The sequence below is a fragment of the Rhinatrema bivittatum genome, chromosome 7, assembly GCF_901001135.1.
Source record: "Rhinatrema bivittatum chromosome 7, aRhiBiv1.1, whole genome shotgun sequence".
Taxonomy (NCBI): domain Eukaryota; kingdom Metazoa; phylum Chordata; class Amphibia; order Gymnophiona; family Rhinatrematidae; genus Rhinatrema; species Rhinatrema bivittatum.
The window spans coordinates 281039396-281065627 of NC_042621.1; the positions used below are offsets into that span (position 1 = coordinate 281039396).

At 44.9% G+C, this 26232-nt stretch overlaps 1 protein-coding gene across 1 annotated transcript in view; it reads left to right on the forward strand.

Annotated features, from left to right (window-relative positions):
- Nucleotides 1-26232, forward strand: part of SORCS3 (sortilin related VPS10 domain containing receptor 3) — a 1039444-nt gene that overhangs the window by 326206 nt on the left and 687006 nt on the right. The window contains exon 4 of the mRNA XM_029610742.1: nt 358-457. Within this exon, the coding sequence (XP_029466602.1) occupies nt 358-457 (100 nt within the window). The remainder of the gene's footprint in view (nt 1-357; nt 458-26232) is intronic.

Below are 26232 nucleotides of genomic sequence, written 5' to 3' on the forward strand. Positions count from 1 at the left end.
AAACAAAACTTACAAAATACCTGGTGGTCCAGGTGGGGGCCCGGGAGAGATCTGCCACTCCTGGGGCCTTGGCTGCCACTAACCAAAATGGCGCCCGTGGCCTTTAACCCCTACCATGTGACAGGGGCTACCGGTGCCATTGGTTGGCCTGGAATGCCTCTGTCCTGGCCACCACTTACCTAGATAACTATTTAGCCAGATACATTGTTATCTGGCTTAAGTGGTGGCTACTGAACGTGGTTGAGTATTGAAATAGCCCCACTTAAGCCGAATAAGTTCAAATATCGGCTCCCAAATAAATAAGAAGCTACCAAGTTCTTAACATATTTTTACATGGTTTTTTTTTTTCTCTCTCAGGTCAACTGACTATGGTACCACCTATGAAAAGTTCAATGAAAAAGTGGGATTAAAAACCGTGCTGAGTTACCTTTACGTTAGCCCTACCAACAAAAAGAAGGTAAGTCAGAGTCCACACTGTGGGGAATTAATTCATGGATTTGCCTTCCACGTGCATGATGCTTTATTTCTTTTTTTTGTTTAACAGTTAAGGATTGTGTCACATTTTTCAGCTAGAAGAGTTAGCAGCTTTACCTTTTATTCAGTGTCATCAACTCAAAGCATTTCTAAGAAGGGCAATCCCTACCTTTCATATCATTTGAGAAATTGTGTTTCCTATGCTGTGCTCTCAGTCCAACATTTCTGAAGAAAGTTGCACACGTTTAAGCTAAAAAAGGGTTTAGGAAGATTTTCAGGAAAGTCCTTGCTTATTTCATAAGTCTGAAGGACCAGCCATCCTGTAGAGAACAAGTGAAAAAGGATGGATAAAGAACCACAGTTTGGAAACATGTTATAAAGCATTCAAAAAACATTCCCTCAGTTTTCAAGTGTGCACTGTGACACGGTCATGGTAGAAGCAACAACTGAGAAGACCTTCACTTTTCAAAAGAATAGAACTAGAGGTCATGAAATGAAACTCCGTGGGGGACGACTCAGAACCAATATCAGGAAATATTTCTTCACGGAATGGGTGGTGGATGCCTGGAAAGCTCTGTCAGAAGAGGTGGTGAATACAGTTACTGAATTCATATTGCATGCTGATGTTTTATTTTTTATATGCTTTAAGAATTTTGTTTATTTTTTAATCTGCACTGAACATTCATTTGATTGAAGGTAGCAGAATATAAGCCTATGTATAATGAAACTAGCTAACTAAATATATAAATAAAAAGGCATGGGACAAAGACTGCGGATCTTTAAAGACTTAAAGAAAGGGATGGAGTCACATTTCTGCATGGGGGTAACCTGCATGGAACGGCAGTTACTACGCTTAACAGAATGTATGGGTGCAACCTGCATGGAGTGGCGGTTAGTACCCTTAACAGAATGTATGGGTGTAACCTGCATGGCGTGGCAGTTACTACCCTTAACAGAAACATGGGGGTAACCTGCATGGAGAGGCTGTTACTATCCTTAACAGAATGTATGGGTATAACCTGCACGGAGCGGCAGTTACTACCCTTAACAGAATGCATGGGGGTAACCTGAATGGAGTGACAGTTACTATTCTTAACAGACTGCAAGGGGATAACCTGCATGAAGCAGCAGTTACTACCCTTAACAGAATGTATGGGGTAACCTGCATGAAGCAGCAGTTACTACCCTTAACAGAATGTATGGGTGTAACCTGAATGGAGTGACAGTTACTACCCTTAACAGAATGCATGAGGTAACCTGCATGGAGTGGCATTTACTACCCTTAATGGAATGCATGGGGGAAACTTGCATGGAGCGGCAGTTACTAGCATAAGCAAATTGCTGGGCAGACTAGAATGACCATTTGGTCTTTATCTGCCGGCATTACTTTATTACTGTGTTACTATGATATGCTTTATTATAGTAGTTATCAAATTAGTAGATTTGAACTTCTGGTCCTTTAAGGAAGTTGCAGTACTTGGTGGGCAATGCATATTAAATTTCACTCCCTGGCTTAGTAAAGTTCAACGATAAGTCATGCATGGAAATTAGTCCACATTTTCAAAGGTAGATATGGTCATTGGTTGGCCTTGTTCTTCTGTCCTCTTCATAACAGCAAACTCTACTCATGACTGTTCTTCCTTTTCAGTAGCATACTAGCCTCCCCTATGAGGAAAGGCTAAAGAGGTTAGGGCTGTTCAGGTTGGACAAGAGACGGCTGAGAGGGGATATGATAGAGGTCTTTAAAATCATGAGAGGTCTAGAATGGGTAAATGTGAATCGGTTATTTACTCTTTTGGATAATAGAAGAACTAGGGTGCACTCCATGAAGTTAGCATGGGGCACATTTAAAACTAATCGGAGAAAGTTCTTTTTCACTCAGTGTACAATTAAACTCTGGAATTTGCTGTCAGAGGTTGTGGTTAGTGCACTTAGTGTAGCTTTGGTTTAAAAAAGGTTTGGATAAGTTCTTGGAGGAGAAGTCCATCAACCACTATTAATCAAGTTGACTTAGTGAACAGCCACTGCTATTACTGGCATCAGTAGCATGGGATCTTCTTAGTGTTTGGGTAATTGCCAGGTACTTGTAGCCTGGATTGGTCTCTGTTGGAAACAGGATGCTGGGCTTGATGGACCCTTGGTCTGACCCAGTATGGCATGTTCTTATGTTTTAGATCTTTCAAACATTTGGTAGAAGAATGCCTTTCACTGGAGTCCCTATGCTGGCAGAGGTAACATATTCTCACAGACCTGGTTTCTGCTCATCCTTTCCAGCTTGTACACTGCTTTAGTAATCCATTGATTTGGAATCTGAATTTAAGTACTGGGGAGTACAGACCCATCCATGTCTCATAACTCCGAGGGACCCTTTTGGATTGCGTAACTGAACACTTTTTATCTTCCCTTAGACTGGAACCCTGCCGAGTGTGACAAAGTTTAATCCTTTGTTCCTTTTTCTGACTTGTAGGTCTCTTAATGTGGACTATATACACACATTGGGGCAGATTTTTATTCTTATGCGCACGGGGTACATTTGTGCGCGCTACCCGGTGCTCACCAATGTACACCCGATTTTATAACATGCACGTGCAGCCGCGCACATGTTATAAAATCCGGAGTCGGCGCGTGCAAGGGGGTGCACACTTGTGCACGCCGAGTCCTAGGGGAGGCCCGATGGATTTCCCCGTTCCCTCCAAGGCTGCTCCGAAATCGGAGCAGCCTCGGAAGGGACGTTTTTTCGGCTCCCCCCCACCTTCTCCTCCCTTCCCCTATCTAACCCACACCCTATCCCTACCTAAATCCCCTCCCTACCTTTTGTTGTCAAAGTTACGCCTGCCGGCCGGCTGCCAGCACACAAACCTCCAGCACGGCCACTGTGTCGGAGGACTCGGGACCGCTCCCGGACCGCCGCCCCGCCCCCGCCCCCAGACGGCCCATTTTTGAAAGCCCCGGGACATACGCGTGTCCCGGGGCTTGCGCTCACTACCAAGCCTATGCAAAATAGGGTCGGCGCGCGCAGGGCTAGGTTTTCGGGAGTTATGAGCGTAACCCTTTGAAAATCTACCCTATTATACTAGGACAATGGCTGCAGTTTTTTTCTCAGGTAAATCTCAGATTTTAGCAGAATACATTTTCAAAGTCACCACATGAAGCTTCAGTTATACTTTTACAGAATACGTGGGATAAATTATCATGCTATATCGACGGTCTTGCAAACCTGGTGGGGTCTGACATAATAGTGAAAAAAAAAAAATGAACTGGAAAAGTAACCAGCAAAGACGTAAGCTGGCTTTCTCTGCGTGCACATTTTTCTGTTGGAAACAGCGCGCATTCTTTCAATTCTTCAAAGCTTACACATCTTAGCCCCTGGTCCTCTTCTTGCCTCAGGCTGATGCAACACCGGTGCGCTACAAACGTGCGTCCAAAACGGATGCACTTTTTTTTTTTAAATGCAGGCACAGTCACCTCTCCTGGGCGCCTGATGCAATAGGCAAATGAGCCACAGCGCTAAAAAGGATGCGCTAGGGAAAGATTGTGCCACCCTAGCACATCCATGGCAGCGGGTGCTCAGGAGAAGTAGCTGTGCATGGTTTAGGTAAATGAATGAATGCTCATAAATTGAGCAACCATTTTCCTAACTTGACTGCTGGTAAGACATTAAAAAAAAATGCTGCTTTCTTTGGTTCCTCTGACTTAATATTGCCATGATATTAAGTTCTAGAAAGCACAGAAAAGCAGTATTTTCTGCTTTTCTGTTAAACTTTTGGGGTTCCTCAAGACTTAACGCCAGCACCGGGGCTGGCGTTAATTTTTGAGGGTAAAAATGTGCGTCAGGCGCACATTAATTTTTTTACATAAGGGGATAATAGCGAATAGCCTCATCAACATGGCATTTACATGTGATCAGCGCTATTAGTTATGCACTGGTTTGGACGCACGTTTTGGACACGCTGATCCCCTTATCGCATCAGGATTAATGGACGCGCGTCCAACCTCGAGTTAACCTGTGTCCTAGCCTGAGTGCGTGGTATCGCATCCGCCCGAATGTGCGTATTTTCATTTTCCCTTGAAAAAAGCAGGTGCTAAAAATACTGTGGGTACTTTGTGCTCGTGGTGGCTTTGAAAAGAAAGTCCTTCTGTGCTTTCTGTTTCTATATTGGTGGCAAGAAAAAGCACCCGGGGACTTTGCAGCAACAAAATAGACTTTGTAGACAGTCTGCAAATTGCCTGCTAAATATATTGCAGTTGAGAACCTTGGTCCGCTAGCTGTAAAGCTTCATTGTTGATAGCACTTGATGACTGTTCAAATGTTGACATTCAAGGAGATTATTTTATGAGTCCGCATAACGCAGCCTCTTACAGAGTAGTTTCCAAAGTTAATTTGGGCGCATAAGTTCGCGGAGAAAATCCACGGGCAATGGGCCAAGTTTGCGCACAATTTACTTAGCGCTACATTTACAGCTGCTCCAAGCAAGGCCGTAGGTTGTGCAGGATAAACTACGCGCCTAGGAGGTAATAACGTTGGCAGACGGGACATCCCCTCCCCGACCCCTCCCGCACCCAGAACCACCCCCCCCCCCCCATTTCCTCCTAACCCCTCAAGGTCAACACGTTCGATCCCAAGGGAAAGGCAAGACACAATTAGTTGTGGTATAACAAAAGGCCACAAGCGTTTTTGAACAAAGACATAAAATAATACCTACTGTACCCAAGCCGTTGAGATCACAGGCAGTATCACCAAGCTGCCCCCAATCCGCCAAGTGCCACGCTCGAGCAAGACAGCCACGGTGTATCCGGCCCTCACCGCATTCAAGCAAGGAGGGGGCCTACCTCCGGGCGCTGCCACCCACGCCTCAATGGCCTCATCACAGTAGTCCTCACCAGGACAAAGTACAGCGATTGCCCCCGGCAGCAAGTCCAATATCACATTGGCCCCCGGCTCGGGGACCCTGGCCCCCCCCCCTTGCCTAATTACCCCAGCCCGCGACGTTACATACAGACATAACATGACAAGGATCACAGTACTGGTCTCAGCGTCTAACAACGTATTCTAGCACTGCATGATGAGATACAATCTCGTCCTTGACTACAACTAAATTGGGTGAGAGGGTAGGAATGCTGCTGCTGCCGCCAATATTGCGCCCCTGATGACGGCCGAGATTTAAATTTGTCCTGGCGGCATCGTCACTGCATATACTGCCCAGCAGTTGCCCTGGCATCTTGCGCATTTGGGGCCCCCGCCGGAATCACGCAGGCGTGGGACAGTCAGTGCGCTGGAGCGACGCGAGGCGAGGCGGCTGCACGACCCCCAGCCGAGCCTGGTAAGCCCACAAATGGTTGAAGGGGAGGGGAGGAGGGTCCCGTCTGGCGCTATGTCAGTCACACCGGGCGAGGGACTGGGGGGGGGGGGGGGGTGACCCGCTACTGGTATTTTTCAAAGGGGTTACAGGTGTAAACGTAACATACTAACACAGCAATTTTCAAAAGCCCATTTATGCACTTTGAGGTGAATTTTAGAAGCCTGAAGCGCGCATTCATCAGGGGGACGCGCGAGGAAGTAGGGGCTTGTGCGCGCCCAGCGGATTTTAAAAGCCGCCAGGAATAGGGGCGTGTCTCCTGCATCGTGCACATCTCTACGTTTTTTGAAAAGGGATGGGGCATTGGCAGGGTCTGGGTGGGGCGCACGGGCGTTTCGGGGCGTGAACCTAAAACGTGAACGTAAATGCCGACGCCACCAGGCGCGCGCCCAGGCCCTCTGCCTCGTAATTTCACTTCTGCTACGGAGGACGTGTGAGTTAAAACAGGAAGAAAGCCAGGCAGATCGGCGGGGCTGACCGGGGAGAGGGAAGGCTATCAAACCAGGGGAGCTTGGAGGACTTGTCTCTTAACCGAATGAACTGTTAAAGCCGGGAATGGCGTCGGCACGCGCCCCTTTTTAAAATTCCCTCAATTTGTGTGGTAGAAGCGGGATTTGCATACACATGCGCGTGCGCCCACTTAACGTTTGGCACACATGTGCCTGCGGCCAGGCTATTTTATAACAGCCGGGCATATGCAAACTTATGTTATTAAGTGACCGAGAACCTGGGTGCGGGCCGATGTATGAGCCGACACGCGAGCCTGTTTGAAAGTTACCGTCCCTAAGCGCACTTAAGCCCTACGTGCGCCACAGCTGGGAAATACGTGCGGAAGTCAGGCAGTGGCGCGCCGTGTGGATCTTAAAAGGCGCGCGAGTCCGTGCGTTTCTCCCAGTACGCGCACAAAACTCGGTCTAGGCGTTCCTGGATTTTTGAATTAAAATCCAGGGCGCCAGGATCCCACACTGCAAAACTTTACATCTGCTATGGAGGACGTGTAAGTCATGAATCAAAAAAAAAAACTAGGTGAGTCAACTGGGTTTTAAGGGTTGGGGGCTGACAGGGTAAAAGGGAGCCTATTTAACTGGGGGTGTTAAAAAGTCCTGTCCTTTACCTGGGCGAACTGGGAACGAACTGAGAAAACTAGTAACTGTGTCAGCACGCACCTCTGTTAAAGTTCACCCACGTACGTGGCAGAGGCGGCACGCGCACGTCTGTATAAAATTGTGCGCACATGTACGCACGTACAGCCTATTTTATAGCACGCACGCAGGCACATGCATATGTTATAAAATGGCCGCATCCACTGACACGTACACGTGCGCCCACACGGCTGTTTAAAAGTTACCACCGTAAAGTGCATTTCCATGTGTAAAATCCAGCTTTAAATGTGTAAATCCTTTTGAAAATCACCTCCATACTTTTTAAAATCAAACAGGAGGGCACTTAAGTGACAACTCTGCGCTCCTGGACGCCTCTCCTCGGTGCACATCAAAGTGTGCGTGAAATTGGGTTATTCGCGTACTTTTATGCTCTCTGAGCCTAGATCAATTTTAGAGCAGCGACCGACCTACAGAAAAACCATGTTTTGTGCGCTGGCTTTGAAAATTACCCCTTGCATATTTAACTTTGATTCTTCGGCCTGCTTTCCAGCTGGACAAGAATGCACAACAAAAAAATCGTTAATGCTTTTGGTTCTCCCCTGCGAGGCATCGAGAATGGTTCTGCCTCCAGCAGTCCCGCACGCACACGCTTTCTTCTGATTAGCTCAGCCGCTCATCTTCAGCACAGAGATGGCATCCGACAAAAGGAGGCTACGCAGCTTTGTGTGGGATGCATGAGCTATCTCAGGTCCTGAAAGCATAGAACAGGGAGAGGTCATTTCTCACTCCGTGGCTGGAGTGAGAAATGACCTCACACACACATTTTTTGTGAAATGTGGCATGTCCATGAAATTCAAGTTTTAGTAGCAGTTTCTACATTTCTTGACTTTCATAGTTACTGTTATTTATTAAGCTTGATACGCCATATGTAAAAAAAAACCAAACAAATTATCCAAGTGGTTTACGGTAGAAAATAACCATAAAATATAAACAGATTGTGCAAGTAAATGAAAAAAAAATTATCCAATGGTTTCCAATAGAAAATAAACATGAAATAAATTATTCCAGCAAATTCACAATAAAATGTGGACACAAATCAAGTACAGTGTCCTATGCAGTTCTGCTCTACATTGACTTGCAGCTATAGCTCAGGTGATAGCAATACTTCAGCGTGAGTTGCAAACACATTGGGATCTATTGTACGTGGTTTCCTAATCCTTAGCAGATGTCAGGGACAAGGACCACTTTACTCACCAAGTCTGCCCCTTTACCCAGAAACGGAGAATATGATAACATGGATAAGGGCCATAGGTTTTGGTCCGCTGTGCTTATTCCATGCTTTCCTATGCTTTTTTTTTTTAAATAATACTTATCTCAGACACCACTATTGCACTAATATGCAGCTATAAAAAACAGAACACCCATTTCAATATTTTCTTTCCTTAATCCTGTTACCGTTTTGCTCTCTACCATTTCCATGTATCCACCACCCTGTCTGGGCTGACTTTGCCTACATAATATTGCTTTCAGATTTTGGCTTGAATTTTGTCAAATTGTCAACATTATTTACAAGTTATTATGTTTATTTAGCATTTTACTTGGATCAGAAGAATGAAAACCTTTTTTGACCTTATTGATAGAGGATTCTGTCCCATTCTGTGCTTATGGGAATTGCAAATTCCACTGACAAGCAATAAAGATATCAGAGAGGTGCAGGCAGCCATAACTGTAGTCATGGCTGTCTGCCATTGTTTTTAAACCCTTGGCTCTTGGAGTAGACATTGGAATAAATGTGCCAAGGTTCATATTGATGGAATTCTGGGGAATTTCTGTAAGGAAATTTGCAAACTTAGGAAAATTTGCATGCTTCTGCCTGCAGTCTTCTATGTGGTCTCACCGTGCAGAAAGCATAGAAACCACAGCCTCGGTTTGCAAGATTCCTGTGAGAACACAGAGCACTTCTTCACTGCTAGTAGGGATTCTGACTAGCAGTGATGATTTGTTACATGAACACAGCCAACCATGCAAAACAGAGCTAGTGTCAAGTTGTAGACTTTCTTTTAAAGCAGAGATTAGTATTTTCCAAACTTAGCTATTCAGCCAAGCGTTCCCCCTGACCTTTGCATCTCCGACCATCTTACTGCTGGTGCTGGGTATCCTCCCTTAACTATGAAATCAGTGTTCTGCTTCACTATGGGCCATGTTTCTTTATCTTATTGCTAGGTATCCTCCCTATGCTATGGAATCAGTGTGCACCATTTATTGCTACTTATGCTTTTAGGGAGCAATTTTAAAAAGGATTTACAAGTGTAAATGTAACTACATTTGTAGCAATTTTCAAAAGCCATTATTCACATAAAGTGTGCTTATGCAGGTAAATCCTATGGACAATTCAATGACATATATTGTACCAATTTTGAAAAGCTCACTTACACAGGTAAAGTGCATTTATATGTGTAAACCCCATTTTTAAACATGTAAATGCTTTTGACAATCAGGCCCTTAGGGGGTAATTTTCAAAGGAGTTACATGCATAAATGTAACTACTATTGTAGCAATTTTCAAAAGCCATTTACTCACGTAAAGTGCACTTATGCGAATAAATCCTATGGACGATTCAATGGCATATATTGTAGCAATTTTCAAAAGCCCACTTACTCGAGTAAAGTGCATTTACATGCGTAAAACCCAGTTTTACGCATGTAAATGCTTTTTAAAATCAGACCCGCTGTGCACTTCCAAATTGTGTGGCCATAAGAAAAATGTATTTTTTAAAATTATATATTTTTTGGCATATTAAACAAAAATGAATAACATATCCAACATAGAGGGCATGAAAGGTATATACAATTAAGCAATACAGAAGGTAAAGTATCTGTAACAGAAATCCATAGACCAATACTCTCTTAAAGTCCACATTATATTGGAGGCAAAAGGAAAAATCTCAAAGGAACTAGAAGAAAAGTGGGTTGCTTTTCTTTAATGACGTGAAAAAACATGATTATTTTTCTCCACCAAAAGCAGTAAATTAAAGCATCACAATGATTTTCATGAGCCCTTGTCTTGCAAGCTGACTTTACTCCCCCTCCGAGGCTGGAGTTAAATTTGCCACGTTAAAAATGGTGCGTCGGGCGCCAAGCGCTTTACTACATCGGGGTTAATAGCTAATGCCTTCATCTACATGCAATTAACCATCCGACCAGGCACTGCCAGGTCCACGTTTGCTAGGCCGTGCGTTTTGGGATGCTTTAATCTCCTCTTACTGCATCCGGCGCTAATCCAGTGTGTCCAAAACGTGCGTCCAATTGCGTGTAAAACCCGTGCGCTAGGCTGGGCGCCATTCACTGAACCGACCCCAAGTTTTCCCATCTGGATCTAAATTTAAGGCTAATGCAATGGATTTCCGATTCATCGAACTTAGCAAAATTACCAAATCTGGGTATGAGAAATGTGGAGATAATCTAGATTTAAAGGTCCAAAGAAGGAAAGCGGGAACCTTGCAACTCCCCCTCCCCCTCCCCTGTGTGTTTAAGAAATAAACAGGTGGGAAATCCTTTAATCTTCAGCTGGTGTTCTTTGGTCTGGTGGACAGCCATACAAGCTTTCTGACATTACCTTATTAGATTAACACACTTGCTAACGCTGCATGCTTATTAGTGCCTAGAGGATTAACAGTCACTTGGAGGAGGAAAAAGTGTTACATCAATTCCTAATTGATTTACTAGCTAGAAGGGTAATTACCACTTCGCTACCTTGCAATAATACAGTGAGAATTACCTGTCAGATTTCTTTGTGACACAGAATGGCTCTGTTCAATTGTTAAATTGGAATTATATATTCAGTTGAATGCCACAGTGCTAGGGTTATACAAACATTCTTTATCTGACTTGACTCCATTACCCCAGTCCCAAGGTATAATAAGAAGGAGAGAAGATTAAGGAAAATAAACATTTTGTGCTAATTTTGGTTTTCTTTGGGGTTTGTTTTGTTTTTTTTAAAGAATGGTAAATGACTCGTTTTGCAATTTATGAATGAATAATCGGGCCCGAATTGCATCTGAAGGCTAATGCTGTGCACTGGTGCTCACGTAACCTCATCACATCCCTTCTGCCATGTCTTGCGTTTCTTTATTTTTTTCTGTATCTCCTCTCCCTTTGTTCTGATTCTGAAATCCGGATTGTCCTTCGGAAGGTTTTGGTTCTAGACCAAGAACCAAATTAGATTAGAAATGGAAATTTAAAAAAAAAAAAACCACAAAAAATGTCGGGAGGGGGAGGAAACTCAAATGGCCTGTGCAATTTGAAAGTTCAGTGGCGCTTCTAGCACATACACATTATCAGAGAGAAGCTACCCGAGGAATTCCTTTTTGACAATGGTCTCAAAGCGCCTCGTCCCTTTGCAGCTACTGTTTTGCGTGGCTGGCTGAGAGGGATAAGACTGTGGGCATGCTGTTGAAATGTTGTGTCCGCATGCTATTTTGCTGCCCAGCCTAAGCATACCCTCATGCCCTCTTACTACTACTGGTCCTGCGTATCATTTCTATAGTGCTAGGCAGACGTATGCAGTGCTGCACAGTCTTATGGTCTGTGCTCCATGGAGCTTACAATCTAATCAAGACAGACAAATAAGAGACTTAGGGAATTTCATGTATTATGGATCATGGTTAAAAAACCAACAAGGGTATGGTCAGGAGACCTTGGGGTAGAAGATTTAAAAGTAGCCTGGATTAGAATAAGCTCAGAGAAGGAGCATGACGCACCGGCTCAGGAAGTGAGCTCCAGCCAGGAATAGGGAACAGCAGGGTGGAAAGCCTGGAGTCTGGAACTGGCGATGTAGAAGAAAGGCCTAGATAAGAGTGATTGGCCTGATGGGCAGAGTTCGTGAGCAGCAGTAAGAAAGTAACACAATGTCTGCCAACCGGTGCACCCTCAGACCTGATCAGGTGTGCCACGAAAAAGTCACCACAACCCGATGCTCTGATCCAGGCCACCACCTGGGCTCTGCTCCTAGCACCTTGCAGCAAGATGCACCAGCGGGGGCTCTTAAATGTGTAGGAACTCTTTGCTGAGAACATGTGTAATCGTGCGGGCCTCTTCCTAGCTGCAGAATGAGCCCCGGAGTCCGCTAATTAATGGGCAACATGCAGGGCGTGGATAGCTGGGGCCTGCTTTGCACGGCCCACACTGCAAACGGCGCCGCCTCCTCTTCCCCCATCTTTGAGTCTCTCCGGCCTCTGTCATCCCCAGGCTGAGTGAGATGGGGAGAACGTGTGCTGAGCACTGGATGTGACTCACTTTGAATGTTGGGAGCGGCGAGAGCTCAGGAGCTCTGGCAGCCACGGGCGGCAGCTAAGGTCATGAAATAACCTGGCTGCCCGACACCACAGACTTTTCTCATCTTCTCCACGTGCATACAGAGGGAGCTGATCCACTGTGATGGGTGCACGGGCGTCTTTGTCCCCTCTCTCCATTTGTTTGAAAATTTGGAAGAGAGACTGGTACGGATTTCAGTGCTTTCCTGTCTCTTCTTTGGCCATATTAGTCCTCCTTATGTCCACACAGCCTGCTCCGTGGAAACTGGTGTGCCACACAACTCAGGTTTGGCTTAGGTGGGAAAAGGTTGGGAAACACTGAAAAAAAAAAATTTGAATATAGTAAATGACAGCAAATAAAGAGCACAAAGGTCCATTTAGTCTGCCCAGCTGTAATTTTGGTCCAGATTTTCAAAGGGTTACGCGCGCCGGGCCTATTTTCAAAAGGCCCGGCGACGCGCATCAAGCCCCGGGACGCGTGTAAGTCCCGGGGCTTTACTAAAGGGGCGGGAAGGGGGCGAGGCGGGGGCAGGGCAGTCAGGGTGCGTGGGCGGGGTCAGAGGCTCCCGGCACAACGGCCATTTGTTGCTGTGTGGGAGATTGCGCACTGGCAGTTGGCCGGCGAGCGCAACTTACTTCAGCCCCAGGGCTGAAGTAAGTTTTAAAACAAGAAACAAAAACTGAAAAAGGTAGGGGGGAAAGGGCAGGGGAGGTGGGAAGGAAGGGAAGGTGGGGCTCTCGCCTGCGTGCGCAAGTTATAAAATCAGGCATACATGTGCGCGTGCCGGGTAGCGCGCGTACATGTATGCCCGCGCGGGCGCCTTTTAAAATCTACCCCTTTATGCGCATCTATCCAAATAGATCACATTTCCATGTGCACTTTTAGCCTGCTGGACAGGGTGATCTAGGCATGGTAATCGGTTTCAGCACAGTTAGATTGCTTTGAAAATTGCCCTGCCAGCGTCTGCACACTGACTCCCTGGATGGCAACGAGTTGGCTGGCAGCAGTTTATCCATCCACATTTTTCAATCCTCTCGGTGAAAAATGGAGGGGAAAAAAAAAAAAAAGTCGCGAGGAGCCCACATAGCCAGGGAAAGGTGACCCAAAGCTATGCTGCGATGCTCTTGCTGGATGCTAGGGATAAGGAGGGATTTTTTTGTTTGTTTGGTTCTTTGCAGTTTTGGGGGGGTTTTTTTTGCACAGTGTTTAACAGTAGCAGGCAGTAAAACATATTAGCAGTGCTATTGACAATGGGCCCGAAAAGCTGGCAGCCAGCTCTGCCTATTAAACTCCCTTCTTAAACTTGTAAATTTGGACCCAGGGGATGATGATTGGGTATTGGGTAAGCTTAGGCACAGGAGGAGGGTGGGAGGAATGCAGCTGGATCCTGCGTGGGTTTGTTTTTTTTTTTCAAGTTTAAGGTGGGAGTTTAACCACCGGAAAGGGTAGGAGAGCAGGGCAGGCTGGAATGAAAGGGAAGCCAACAACATTTTTGTTTATCTTTTATTTCATGAACAAAATAAAAGGAAATATGAAAATGTTGCCAACATTTCCCCTTTTTATTTTTTCTTCAGTGAAAGCAGGGCCCTGCTGGATGGTAGTGGCCGTTGGTCACAGGGAGTATTTCTTTGTAATACCAAGGAAGATGTAAGCATGCAGGGGATATTTATCAGAGGATAGCGAGGTCATTGGACCCTACCGTGCCTGAACGTAGCCAGGATAATGTTTAAAGCCATTTCTGTGGGTATAACAGTGCTTTGCCCGTGGAAAAACAAAACTGCCCGCCTGATGTGTGGGCAGACGTATGTGCACAGGGCCTGAATGCACGTGCATTGTACCCCATGGTTTGACGAGGCGCTCTTGTGGGCAGGGTTCGGAATTCCGCGCATACTTTTGCATTTTCAAACGTGGACGCGCATTTTCCCCAGGAAAAAACAGTGACCAGGCACTCGCGCGCCGGCGCACCTATTTTGCATGGGCCGCCGGCGCGCGCAAAGACCCGGGACGCGCGTAAGTCCCGGGGCTTCGTAAAAGAGGCGGGAGGGGCGTGTCCGGGGGCGTGTCGGCAGTCTGGGGGTGTGTCCGGGATCAGGGGGCAGTCTGAGGCGGGTCTGGGGGCGTGGCGATGGTTCAGGGGTGGGCCGGGAGGGCGGTCCCAAGTTCTCCGGCACTGCGGCCTTTGCCGGGGGGTGGCGAGGCGGCGCGTGCAAGTTACGCCGCTTCGAGCAGGCGTAACTTGCACAACAAAGGTGGGGGGGATGCAGAAGGAAAGTTCCCTCTGAGGCCGCTCCGATTTCGGAGCGGCCTGAGAAGGAACGGAGGCAGGCTGCACGGCTCGGCACGCGCAGGCTGCCGATTTTGCGCAGCCTTGCGCACGCCGACCCCAGATTTTATAAGATACGCGTGGCTACGCGCGTATCTTATAAAATCCGGCATAATTTTGTTTGCGCCGGTTGCGCGAACAAAAGTACACGCACGTGTACTTTTTTAAGATCTACCCCAGTCTGTGTACAAATTAACAGGTGTGACGGCAGGTAACTTTAGTGGGATAATTCTTAGGGAAAATACACGCACCCTTTCCTTTTGGAAACTGGTGTAAAGTCTGCAGGTAGAAAGCATCCCCAGACTTTTAACACCAAATTATCCCCTTATGACGGGTTGGCAATGCCACAATCACCCATCTAACTCTCAGTAGAAGGCTACCCTCATCGGGCAGGTTATTTTAGTAGCGCCCATGGTGCAGTGTGCATTGTAGGACTCGTCATATGTTTATAGACTTTTGTTTATGCACGTGGGAAATCCCAAACTGTCAGGATTATATACCCCCAGGTGTCACTTTTCAAAGACATGTCCATTGGTAAACGGATATGTCCATGTGGGAAAAGGGTCTTTGAAAATGGGACTTCCTTCCTTAAAGTGAAGTTCGGACTGAGAGGGGGAGGGTACTGGCAACAGAACCACTAGAAAGGGTTAACCTTTTGGCTTTGTCAGGACCATGGTGAATCGTAGGGTTCAGGTCAGCATATGTACTGGGAGTCCAGGAAAGCGTCATTTGCATGTGGCGGTCCCTTGCATGCATGCTCATTTTAGGGTACATACATTATCATGTCAGTGGGCCTCCTTAACATGCATGTTAAGACCTTATTGCATGGCACACTATATTTAGCACGTGCCCACTGCCCTGAATAGGCACATTAAACTTTATTGCATAGACTTGTCTAAAAATAGAACTTCTGGGTCAAATATAATCAAGCATATTCGAGAGCTAAATAAAAGAATCCACCCTGTCCAATGCCTACTAAACCCCCTGTACTCTACGTCTGCCAAGTTATCCTGGCAATGGATGAGTAATACATTTAAATTAAGTATTTTCAAACCTTGGCATTGCTGATCTTTAATATTGTCTGCTAGGTTACTTGATTATTTCTTCTCATCTCTTCTCAGGTTCTTTCCAGCGTTTTCTTTATTCTGTAATTAAGATTTTTTTTTTTTTTACTTTCCTATTTTGACTTTTAATTTATTCATTTTCCATGTTTCTACATTTTCCTCTCCCCTCCCATTGCAATTTTCAGCGGACAGTAATGAGACAGGGTGAGTTCACTCTCAGAATCGCTGTCATTTTATTCTCTGAACTAAACAGAGCGTCCCTTTCATCTGCAGCCAGAGTTGCCTCTCCCTCTCTCTTTTTTTTTTTAGCAGAGAAAGAAAGGAAAGTGACTAACATTCAGTGACAACCTAATGACATGGAGAACTTACAGGTCTCCCAGAAAGATAGATGGGCAGCGAGGCTGGGATTGTGCCCCTGTGCCTGTTTGTGCGCCATGACAGAGCAAGGCAGGCTGGTAGTACACGCTGGAGGCAAAGCGTGATCTATGGGAACAGAAGGAATATTTTATGAGGGCTTGGGATGTTTGATTTTGCAGTGCGTGTAAAAGCCACAGTCCATCAGCCAAACATCTGTTAACGAAAAAAATCTCCTGGCTGGCACCGTTCCTGCATTTCACTCCTTTACGGCTACTGTAAGGCCCTGTCAGAGAAGGAGGTCTATAGCTTTCCAGCGTCCGTGCAGTGGACGTTTGGGATTTATTTATTTATTTGTAAAGGTTTTATATACCGTCATTTAGAAAAATTCCATGGCAACGGTTTACAAGGTTAACTAATTAAAATAATAAAAACCTCTCAGAAGAAAGCCAAAGAAGGGTATAAAATAATCATTTAAAACAATAACAAGAAATCATAACAAACACTAAAACCTCTCGTAAAAAGACATGGAACGGCATAAAATGATCATAAAATACAATAAAATAAAGCAGCTAATAAGACACATATAAAAGGAATCTAAGCAATTTTAAATTGATTGTCCTACTTCACTTTTTTGGAATTCCTGGTCCTGGTCATAGTCATTATAGGCCCTGTGGAACAGCCAAGTTTTAAGATCCCTTTAAAATTCTTTCATATTTTGCTGTAAGAACATAAGAAATTGCCATGCTGGGTCAGACCAAGGGTCCATCAAGCCCAGCATCCTGTTTCCAACAGAGGCCAAACCAGGCCACAAGAACCTGGCAATTACCCAAACACTAAGAAGATCCCATGCTACTGATGCAATTAATAGCAATTAATAGTTGTTCTGGTAGCTCGTTCCAAATGTTCGGTCCAGCAATGGAAATTGCTCTGTTTCTCACCTGCGTTAAATGTGCTGATTGCACTGTCGGCACAGTAAGTATAGTAAGGGATATGCAGGCTTACCACACTTTCCAGCCTGGATTTTGTGCTGAATGCCAGCTCCAGGGGATGAGATCCTCCATTTCTATTCTATGAATCTTTACCGTGTTGGATTAGGACACAGCGTTCGGTGTTTGGGAACCTGACTTGGGGTGGGGGGGGGGGGGTGTTTCTTGGTGACATCCATACTTTTGCCCCCCCCGGTGCTATCAGCCAGTCTAACACAGGGGCTCAGTTGTGAGTGTTAGGGCCAAGTTATGACCCGTGCTCCTGAGCTCGTTTCCTGACGGCGGGGGAGGTAAAGTCTTTTACTTAAGGCCCTTGGGGCTTTCGGGAGGTCTTCTGACACCTTCCAGTAAAAAATAACACTCTAAAGCAGGGGAAGGTAACTCCTGCCCTGGAGGGCCTCAAACAGGTCTGGTTCTCAGGATCTCCGCAGTGGATAATGCAGGGGCTGGATTTGCCTATAATGGAAGCAGTGCACCAAGATGTGCCTCATGCATTAGTCGATGTGAAGATCCTGACAACCCAAACTGTGCCACTCCAGGAGCGGAGCTGCTTAGCCCCGTTCTAAATAATTCCTTTGGAGTAACTTACGCAGATGAATAAAATCGGTATTGCTGGATGAAAGGGACACAGTCCATACAGGAATACAAAAGATGGTTCATTGTGCAAAATAATTACAGTCACTGGGAAATCTTCACACACTCAGGGGAGGGGGAGGGGGGCGCGGGTCTCCTCTAAGCACACGGGCCTTCCCTGGGGAGCGGGACTCTCCCTGGCCTCTTCCTTGACTTGTGCCGCTGGCCGCTGTGTGAGATGCCGATCTCTCCTGCTGATGTCCATGCGCCCAGTCTGGCAATCCTTTGTCTCAGAGTCACCCTGGGAGGATGCAGGAGGGAGTTACATGCACTGCTGCAGGGATCGCCAGCAGGGACCAGATCGGTCTCAAGGGAAGGCTTTAGGTCTCACTTCCAAATGAGAAAAATCTTTAAAAGAATCCAAAGGTAAAACAATTCTTCCCAGGAGGAATCTTCAGTTGAACTCACAGGATACGGTCCAAACCCTTCAGAGAAGATGCGCTCAACCCTTCTTCAAATGACTGTCTTTGAAGAGGAAAGGAGACTACATCCCAATTAGCCCCACGGCGGCACGGGTCGGACCTCTTTCCTGGAGCTTCCCTCCAGCAAGGACAGTGGCCCTCGGACGTCAGGGTCCTCCTTTAGGAATCTTTGCCACGGCTTCGATTACAATCCCTCCTGTCTCGGGAGCCCTTACACTCCCAAGTGCAACTCAAACTCAGCATCTTAAATAACCTTTCATTAAAATACCCATCACCCCCCCTTAGGGAGCATGAATCTCCCATTAGTACTACCTTATCTCAAAACCATTACCTCATCCCTCTGCAAACTCCATCTCTTAATCCCCCTCTTCCCCTCCTTCACAGGAAGGACCTTTGCAAAGTGCACAAACCCTGTAACCTGCAGGGGCTTCGCAGGACTAGAACTCTCTGTCCTTTAGATAACTTCTTATCTGAGTACACACCTAAATGAACCTGGAAAGCTGACAGAAATCCAATCAAAGAAACTGATCAGATTCATCTGACAAGATCTACCTCTGGGAAAAAAACCATGCTGCCTCAGATCCTAAAATCCATTGCATTCCAAACATTGCACTGCCCTCTGTTTTAGCAGCAATTCTATTAGTTTGCTCACCACAGAGGTCAGACTAAGTGGCCTGTAGTTCCCAGCCTCCTCCTTACTTCCACTTTTATGAATAGGAACCACATTCACCCTTTTCCAGTCCTCCGGCACTACTCCCGACTCTAAAGAAGCATTGAAAAGGTCAGCCAGCGGAGCTGCCAGGACATCTTTACGTTCTCTTAGTGCCCTCAGATGAATCCCATCCGGCACCATCACCTTACCTACTTTTAAGTTTAGTTAGCTGCTCATGAACACACTGTTCTGAAAATCAATTGAGGTCTACCTCACTTCCAATCTTATTTGCATTCATTTTATGTGGCCCTGGTCCTGGACCTTCTACATTGAGCACTTAACAGAAATATTTGTTGAGCAATTTAGCTTTTTCCTCATCAGCCTTTACATATTCCTCCCCTTCACCTCTGAGTCTCTCAATGCCACTTTTACACTCCTTTTACCACTAGCATATATATAAAAAAAGTTTTGTCCCCCCAGTATAACGTGTTTGCTACTTTTTCTTCTATTTGAAGTTTCACATTCCTGACTACTTTCCCAGCTTCTCTTAATTTTTCCAGATATTCTCACCCATCTTCCTCGTTCTGCGATCTCTTGTAGTTTATGAATGCTAACTTTTTCTCCCTTAACTTTTCATCTGCTTCTTTAGAAAACCATAACAGTCTCTTTTTCCTCTTCCTTTTATTAACATTCTTAACAAAAATATGAATTGCCCTTATGAGATCTCCTTTTAGTTTTTTCCACTGTTCTTCTACTTCCCCTAGATTTTCCCAACCAGCTAAGAACCCCTTTACGTATCCCCATTTTGAGAAAGTTAGTTTTCCTGAAGTCACACTGAGATTAATGCTACTATTTTTATAAACAGCACAGCAGGAGCTGCACAGTTTATAAAAACGTTTGCATATTTCTACTCTGAAAGTATGTGCTTATGTTTCGGTATACGTGTATATTTCTAATGCAAGAAAACTCGTTTTCTCTACCCTTTTTAAAAACATACATGTGCATATTTTCTGTGCAAAATAATTGTGACCCTGCACAACATTCAGCAGTAAACACAGATGCAAGTATTTTTTTGAAAATATTTACTTGTGCACATACTTAGAATCACCAATTCATTGATACCACCAGTTCACTAGACCTTGTAGCACTTTATTTTGAACCCCCACCAGTTCACCCAGACTTCCCACCCCAAACCTGCAAACGACCAGACTAGTCCAATTTCACTTACATGAGTAAAAACATTTACTATGTGTACTTCAGAACTCTGCCCCGGAATGCCCGTAACCTTTTTCCCTCCCCCCCCGTAAAATGTAATTGCAAAACCAAAAATTAAATACGCGCTGTCGATGTTTATAAAATAGCATAAATACTCGAAACCCGATATCACCTCAAATCAATCTATGATGTAATTTTATAACATTTCTGATCATGAGAAAAAATCTCTCAATGTTTAAAAATACGGTTAAATACAAATTCTTTATCCACCACAAAGGTGAAAGAACAATTTTTAAGGGAAGGAGAGGAAGGTTTCATACAAATTTCATGTCATTGCATCCAGCAATGTATGGTATTTTTAATCACGAACCAACCTCCTCCGACCCGTGAGCGTTTTTTCTATTTTTTACGTGATGTGATTTAGTGAAATAATTTTTCCTTGGAATGTTTTTACTACCCACAATTGGGTTTATTCTCAAATCTCCTATTTTTCAAGAAATACTGGAGAATTGTTCGGGACTTTCTTGAAAAATAGGAGATTTGAGAATAAACCCAATTGTGGGTAGTAAAAACATTCCAAGGAAAAATTATTTCACTAAATCACATCACGTAAAAAATAGAAAAAACGCTCACGGGTCGGAGGAGGTTGGTTCGTGATTAAAAATACCATACATTGCTGGATGCAATGACATGAAATTTGTATGAAACCTTCCTCTCCTTCCCTTAAAAATTGTTCTTTCACCTTTGTGGTGGATAAAGAATTTGTATTTAACCGTATTTTTAAACATTGAGAGATTTTTTCTCCTAATCAGAAATGTTATAAAATTACATCGTAGATTGATTTGAGGTGATATCGGGTTTCGAGTATTTATGAATATTTATATCCCTCATAAAACCTTTGTGCATTGCTTGCTTCTGGTTTCTTATAAAATAACATAGGCATACATATAAGTTAGTTATTTCACGTGTGGAACCCTTTTGCAAACTCATTCCTTTATGCTTGGATTTCATAAAGAAGGCATCTGCATGGAGGATGGGAAAGGAAGAAGCTTTACATTATCAGTGCTAGCTCAGCTGAGTTAATGCCACTAGGAAATATAACTAAGCCATTTTGTTTCTCACAAGCTTTTAAAGAAATCTTTACCTTAGGGGCAATAACAGCAATACATTCACTATAACCTATTTCTCTGCTGCGAAGCAGTCTCCACTTGAGGATCTGGCATCTTGGTTCAAAAACTATATATTTGAATACCCTTTCCAGTATTCTTTTCGAAATACCTTCAGAGGGATACTGAATCTCTCCGTACTTTCATGACCTGTGTTTCTGAAGTTTGTGCAACCTGAACACTTGGGAAAGGTGAGCGACTCGACAGTAATTTGGTTTCAGGACTTGGCAGTAGCTGCCTTTGAACCAGGTTGTCTTGGGAGTTTGGGGGCTTGCTGTTCCTGGTTGGGCTATCTGGCCTCTAGTGAGATTGCCTTTCAGCTAAGCTAGCCTATTTTTTGTCTGTTAATGCTTTGCGTGCTGTCCTGTCCAGCGGAAACCTGCCCCGTATTGGGTGGGGTATTTCCTCCCTGCCCCTGGCTGGTTCATTGTTTGCATAAGTGCTTGTGGATACCTGCACCAAGCTCTTTGCAATTTCTGTGTTCCTGACCATACTTTCATCTTTTTTGGTTTACCTGGTTCCTGAGTTAGGCCTGGCTTGGACCCTGCTTCTCTCTGATGGACTTGTAATTTGTCGTTTAGGTACTGTGTAGCAATATATAAGCATAGCACAGAGCTTTTGAATCTGGTTTCCAGTTCTAGATGACTGGCATCATGCCTGCCATGAAATTTAGGAGAGTCCTGATCCCTCGCCATTGCACATGCCCCAGCCAGGGACCCTGACATTGCATTCCTCTTGTCCATTTTTCCTTGCGCTACCATGTTTCTAACATGCTTTATGTGATTTTGAGAGTAACATTATCCCTGTAATTCTCAGGCACATTTAGGAGACACTACACAATATTCACCAGTTCTAGCAACTTCAGGGCTAGCTCTGTGTGAAGGGCCAGTCAGGGTGCAAAGTATTAACAATAGATCTCTGACCAATGGCTTTCTGACTAGTAATAGTTTTCTGGCCAATGGCGTTGCAGGATGTTTCTCTCTTAGCAGCTTCCTCAAGAACTCTGGGACATGTATGTTGTCCAAGCTTCATTCTGAGTCAAGCCAGCATCCCAAACCTCTGTTTGAACTATAGTGCAGGGGGTTAAACACCGCCTGCAGGCCAACTCAGAAGAAATGAGCTCTCGGTGGGAAAAATGTCACAGGGCAATATAATAAATCACAAAGATGGAGATATCCAAATGCTACTTATCTGGCTAAGTGCCAGCTGCTGAATATATGGCTATGTTCAGCGGTTGCCACTTAGCCAGATAAATCACTTATCTGACTAAGAAATTCACTGGATAATGGGCAGATTGGAGCAGTGCCTTTTATCAACTAACTTAAACGAATAAGGTAAACACGGGGATATTCAGCAGCATAGAGGTGCTGTAAGTTATCTGGATAATTCTTATCTGACTAGCCTACATACATGGATATCTGAAAATTAACCTCAAAGCATGCAAAACCCCTGTTTTGCCACACTTTTATGAATAGAGGCCTATGTCAAAGATGAATCAGGATGAAATTTATCTGCTTTAAATTTGGCATTGGAAAGTTTGCACATTCCCTGATTATACTCCTAGTTGGTTTTTTTTATGTGTGACTTTTGGAAATGAGCATAACTCTCCATGCCTTACTTTTCTCTTTCTGCTTCCTTTAGTCTTCAGTTCTGAAGGGTGGAGTGTGAATTTGGTATTTATAAAGTTTTATAACTGATACATTTTCTGGCATATCATTTGGATAAAGGGTGGTGTTTGAGGATTGGGAACGCTGTTGTTATTCCTGTTTTGGTAACTTTAGTTTTAGTCTGTGTGCTTTGTCCATTTTTCTGCAGTAAATGTTAACTATCAAAAAGGACACAGGCAGGCCAGTGCAATAATCTGTGTGCTAAGCACCTGTGTGCTGGATTTCAGTGCACAGTTTAAACTCAAAGGGCCAGATTTTATAACATGTGCGCGGGCGTAGATTTGTTCGCGCAAACCTGGCGCGAACAAATCTACACCCGATTTTATAACATGCGTGCGCTGCCGTGCGCATGTTATAAAATCCAGGGTCGGCGCGCGCAGGGGGGTGCACAATTGTGCAACCTGCGCGTGCCGAGCTGAGCAGCCTGCCTCCGTTCCCTCCGCGCCCTCCCCCCCGCACATTCCCCTCCACCTATCTAACCTGCCCCCCAGCCCTAACTAAACCCCACCCCCGACCTTTATTGAAGAAGTTACACCTGCCTCTGGGCAGGCGTAACTTGTGCGCGCCAGCTCTCCTTCCCCCGGAAGCCTCGGTCCTGCCCCCGGAACGCCCCTGGGCCGGCGCCCCCGGGCCAGTGCCCCGGTCACGGCCCCGCCCCCGGAACACCCATTTTTTCAAGCTCCGGGACTTACGCGCGTCCCGGGGCTTGCGCACACCGCCGAGTCTATGCAAGATAGGCTCGGCGCGCTCAGGGGGAGGCAGGGGTAGGTTTTCGGGGGGTTGCGCGCGTATCTTACGCACGAAACCCTTTTGAAAATCTACCCCAAGGAGTACAATTTTTAAAAACTCACCGATGCAGTCAACTTAACGCTATACAAATGCATCGGGAGTTGCAAAAAATGTGTTGACAAGCTGAACGCGTATCTTAATCTGGAAGGGGGAAGGGGACGTTATTGCTGCCTCATTATTGCTGGCACTTAAAACCCCTAAAACCTTTTAAAAAGTGGAAAAAAAATAAGTTATCACGGACTTCTTTTAACCCTTTTTTAGCAGCAAGGTTTACACCCAAAAAAGGAGTGTTCAGGTGCGGGTTAAAGTGTGCGATCATCTGAACGCACCTCTCTGCATCAGCCCATCAGGCTGGTGGCATCTTTTAGATGAAGGGATCAATTTTCAAGGGACGATGAAAGTCTCACTTAGGTCCCTAAGTATTCAGCTGAATTTTTTTTCCTATATTTAGGTCTGCGATACTTTAGAAAATGAGGCCCTAATTGTAGGTGTCTAATGAAAATAGCTAAATTTAATGATCAGCCCTAGTCAGTTTTCAGAGCGCCAATGTAGGTATCTAACTCCCAAAGGGGGTCATTCATCAAATCATGTTAGGGCCCAAACACCCACCGATAATGCATGCGATAAATGATGCATCGTGAGATGTGTATGCAAATTTTTTAAAATTAGTCAAATTGGAGGAGTTTGGGTGGGGTTTATGAAAATGAGGGGCACTTAACAATTTAGAGATGTGAATCGGAACCAGAATCGGTTTGGATTTCAGTTCCGATTCACATCTCTACTTAACATTGCCTGTGATAGGGCTTTAAAGCTGGAAATAACTATCCCTTTTTTCCTGGCATTATGCTGTGCATTCTGCCCAAATGGGATTTGTGATAAATATGGAAAATCTCATTTTGGGCAGGGAAAGGGGGAGCGGGAGGGAGTGGAAGAAAGAAAGAGAGAGCGCCTATGGGGGAGGCACACATAATATCCATTGAGAACAAGGCCAGCGATATGCTTTGGCATTTGTATGCTGTTTTGATGTTAAATGTCTTTTTACCTGATCATGCACAAGTACAGATGATCAGACAGATGAATGTTTAATCGGAACAGTGACGGCCCGATTTTAAATGGCCCTTGCGTATAAAAAGATGGGGGTTACGCGTGTGGCTGGGCCTGGCGCGCACAGCTCATTTTAAAAGGGGCCCGTTACCCTCCTTATACGCACAAGAGCTGGGCCAAAGGAAAGGGGTGGTCCAGGGGGCAGTGAGGGCCGGGGCTGGAGGCAGCCGGTACAGCATCCATTTGCCGCTGTGCCGGGGAAGCGCGTGCCGATAGTCAGCCGGCGCGCACAAGTTATTTCTGCTCCGGAGGAGAAGCAACTTAAAAAAAAAAACAAAAAACCCCAAAGTTAGGTAACATTTAGGGGGTGGGGAGGAGAGGGGAAGGGAGGCTAGGGTAGGTGGTAGGGAAGTTCCCTCCCAGTCCGCTCCTTAATTGGGAGGGAACTGGGGGAAGGCTGCGATGCATCGCTGCGAAAAACTTGACAAATTCTAACCCCCCTTGCACGCACCGCTCCTGATTTTATAACATGTGGGCGCCGGCATGCGCATGTTATAAAATTGCGCGTCCCATGTGCACGCGACGGGTAGTGCTCGCACATGGACGCGCGTGTATTTTTAAAAAAATCTACCCCTGACTTCTAGTTCAGGAAATAAGTTGGTAACACAGTGGTGTCATAATCCAGTAATATTTAAATATTTATTTAGTGTTTTGCATTTATGGACCGCCCCTTCCGTATTTGCTCAAGGTGACTTACAATCATAATCATAGTACACATTTTGCACATCAAAAATTAAATTTTATTTCTGTCAAAATATTATAACGCACATTTATATAAACAATCCATAAAATTACAGGCATATAATATCTTCTAACACATTAATAAAATAAGCTAGCATCAATTTTATAACCCATAAGCAGTACTAAAATAATCCACTAACAGTTAAACTTTCAGGGACCTTTCCTAGCTTGCTATTTCAATAAAAATTCCCCTTGCAGGACACTTCATAGCACTGATATTTTTCAAGGTTTTTCTCTATATACAGCCCTTGAATATTCTGCCCAGACAATCGAACGCTAGTTGGTACAACCATGTTTTTACATTCTCCCTGAAGTGCACATTGTCTTAATGTGCACGCCATTTTTCTGGCAGGCTGCTCCACAATGGGTCAGTCGCCGGAAAATTTCCCTTCGTTTTCTCCAAGCACACGTTGGCCCTTCCTGGAATGGATAAAACTTCTTTCTGGCAACACCATTCATAATACATCACTATGGAAATGCCTATGAATGCTATGGGCAGTGAAAGTAGATATTGCTAGAGGTAGTAAGCGGGAGAATTTCTCTCAGGGTTGACAAGACTCTCTGATTGGATTTTAACATTGTTAACATTTCGGAGCCACAGGGCAGGGAGGAAACTGGAACCTCACATGCACCAGAAGCTTTTGCAGCCCTGTTTTTGATTAAACAATATATTTTACCTCAAAGGTACACAAGATTCACCCCAACAGCTTTTAGAAAATTGCTCAGCTGCTTGCTTCAGTGGAAAGATGATTTATCTTGGTATCTAGTGCATTTTGTTTAACAGGCTGAGCGTCACTGTTTGTATAAAGCTTGCGTTCCGAGAGCCCTATTATGCTGAATTTTAGAGTTTGGCAAGTAGATGTCTCA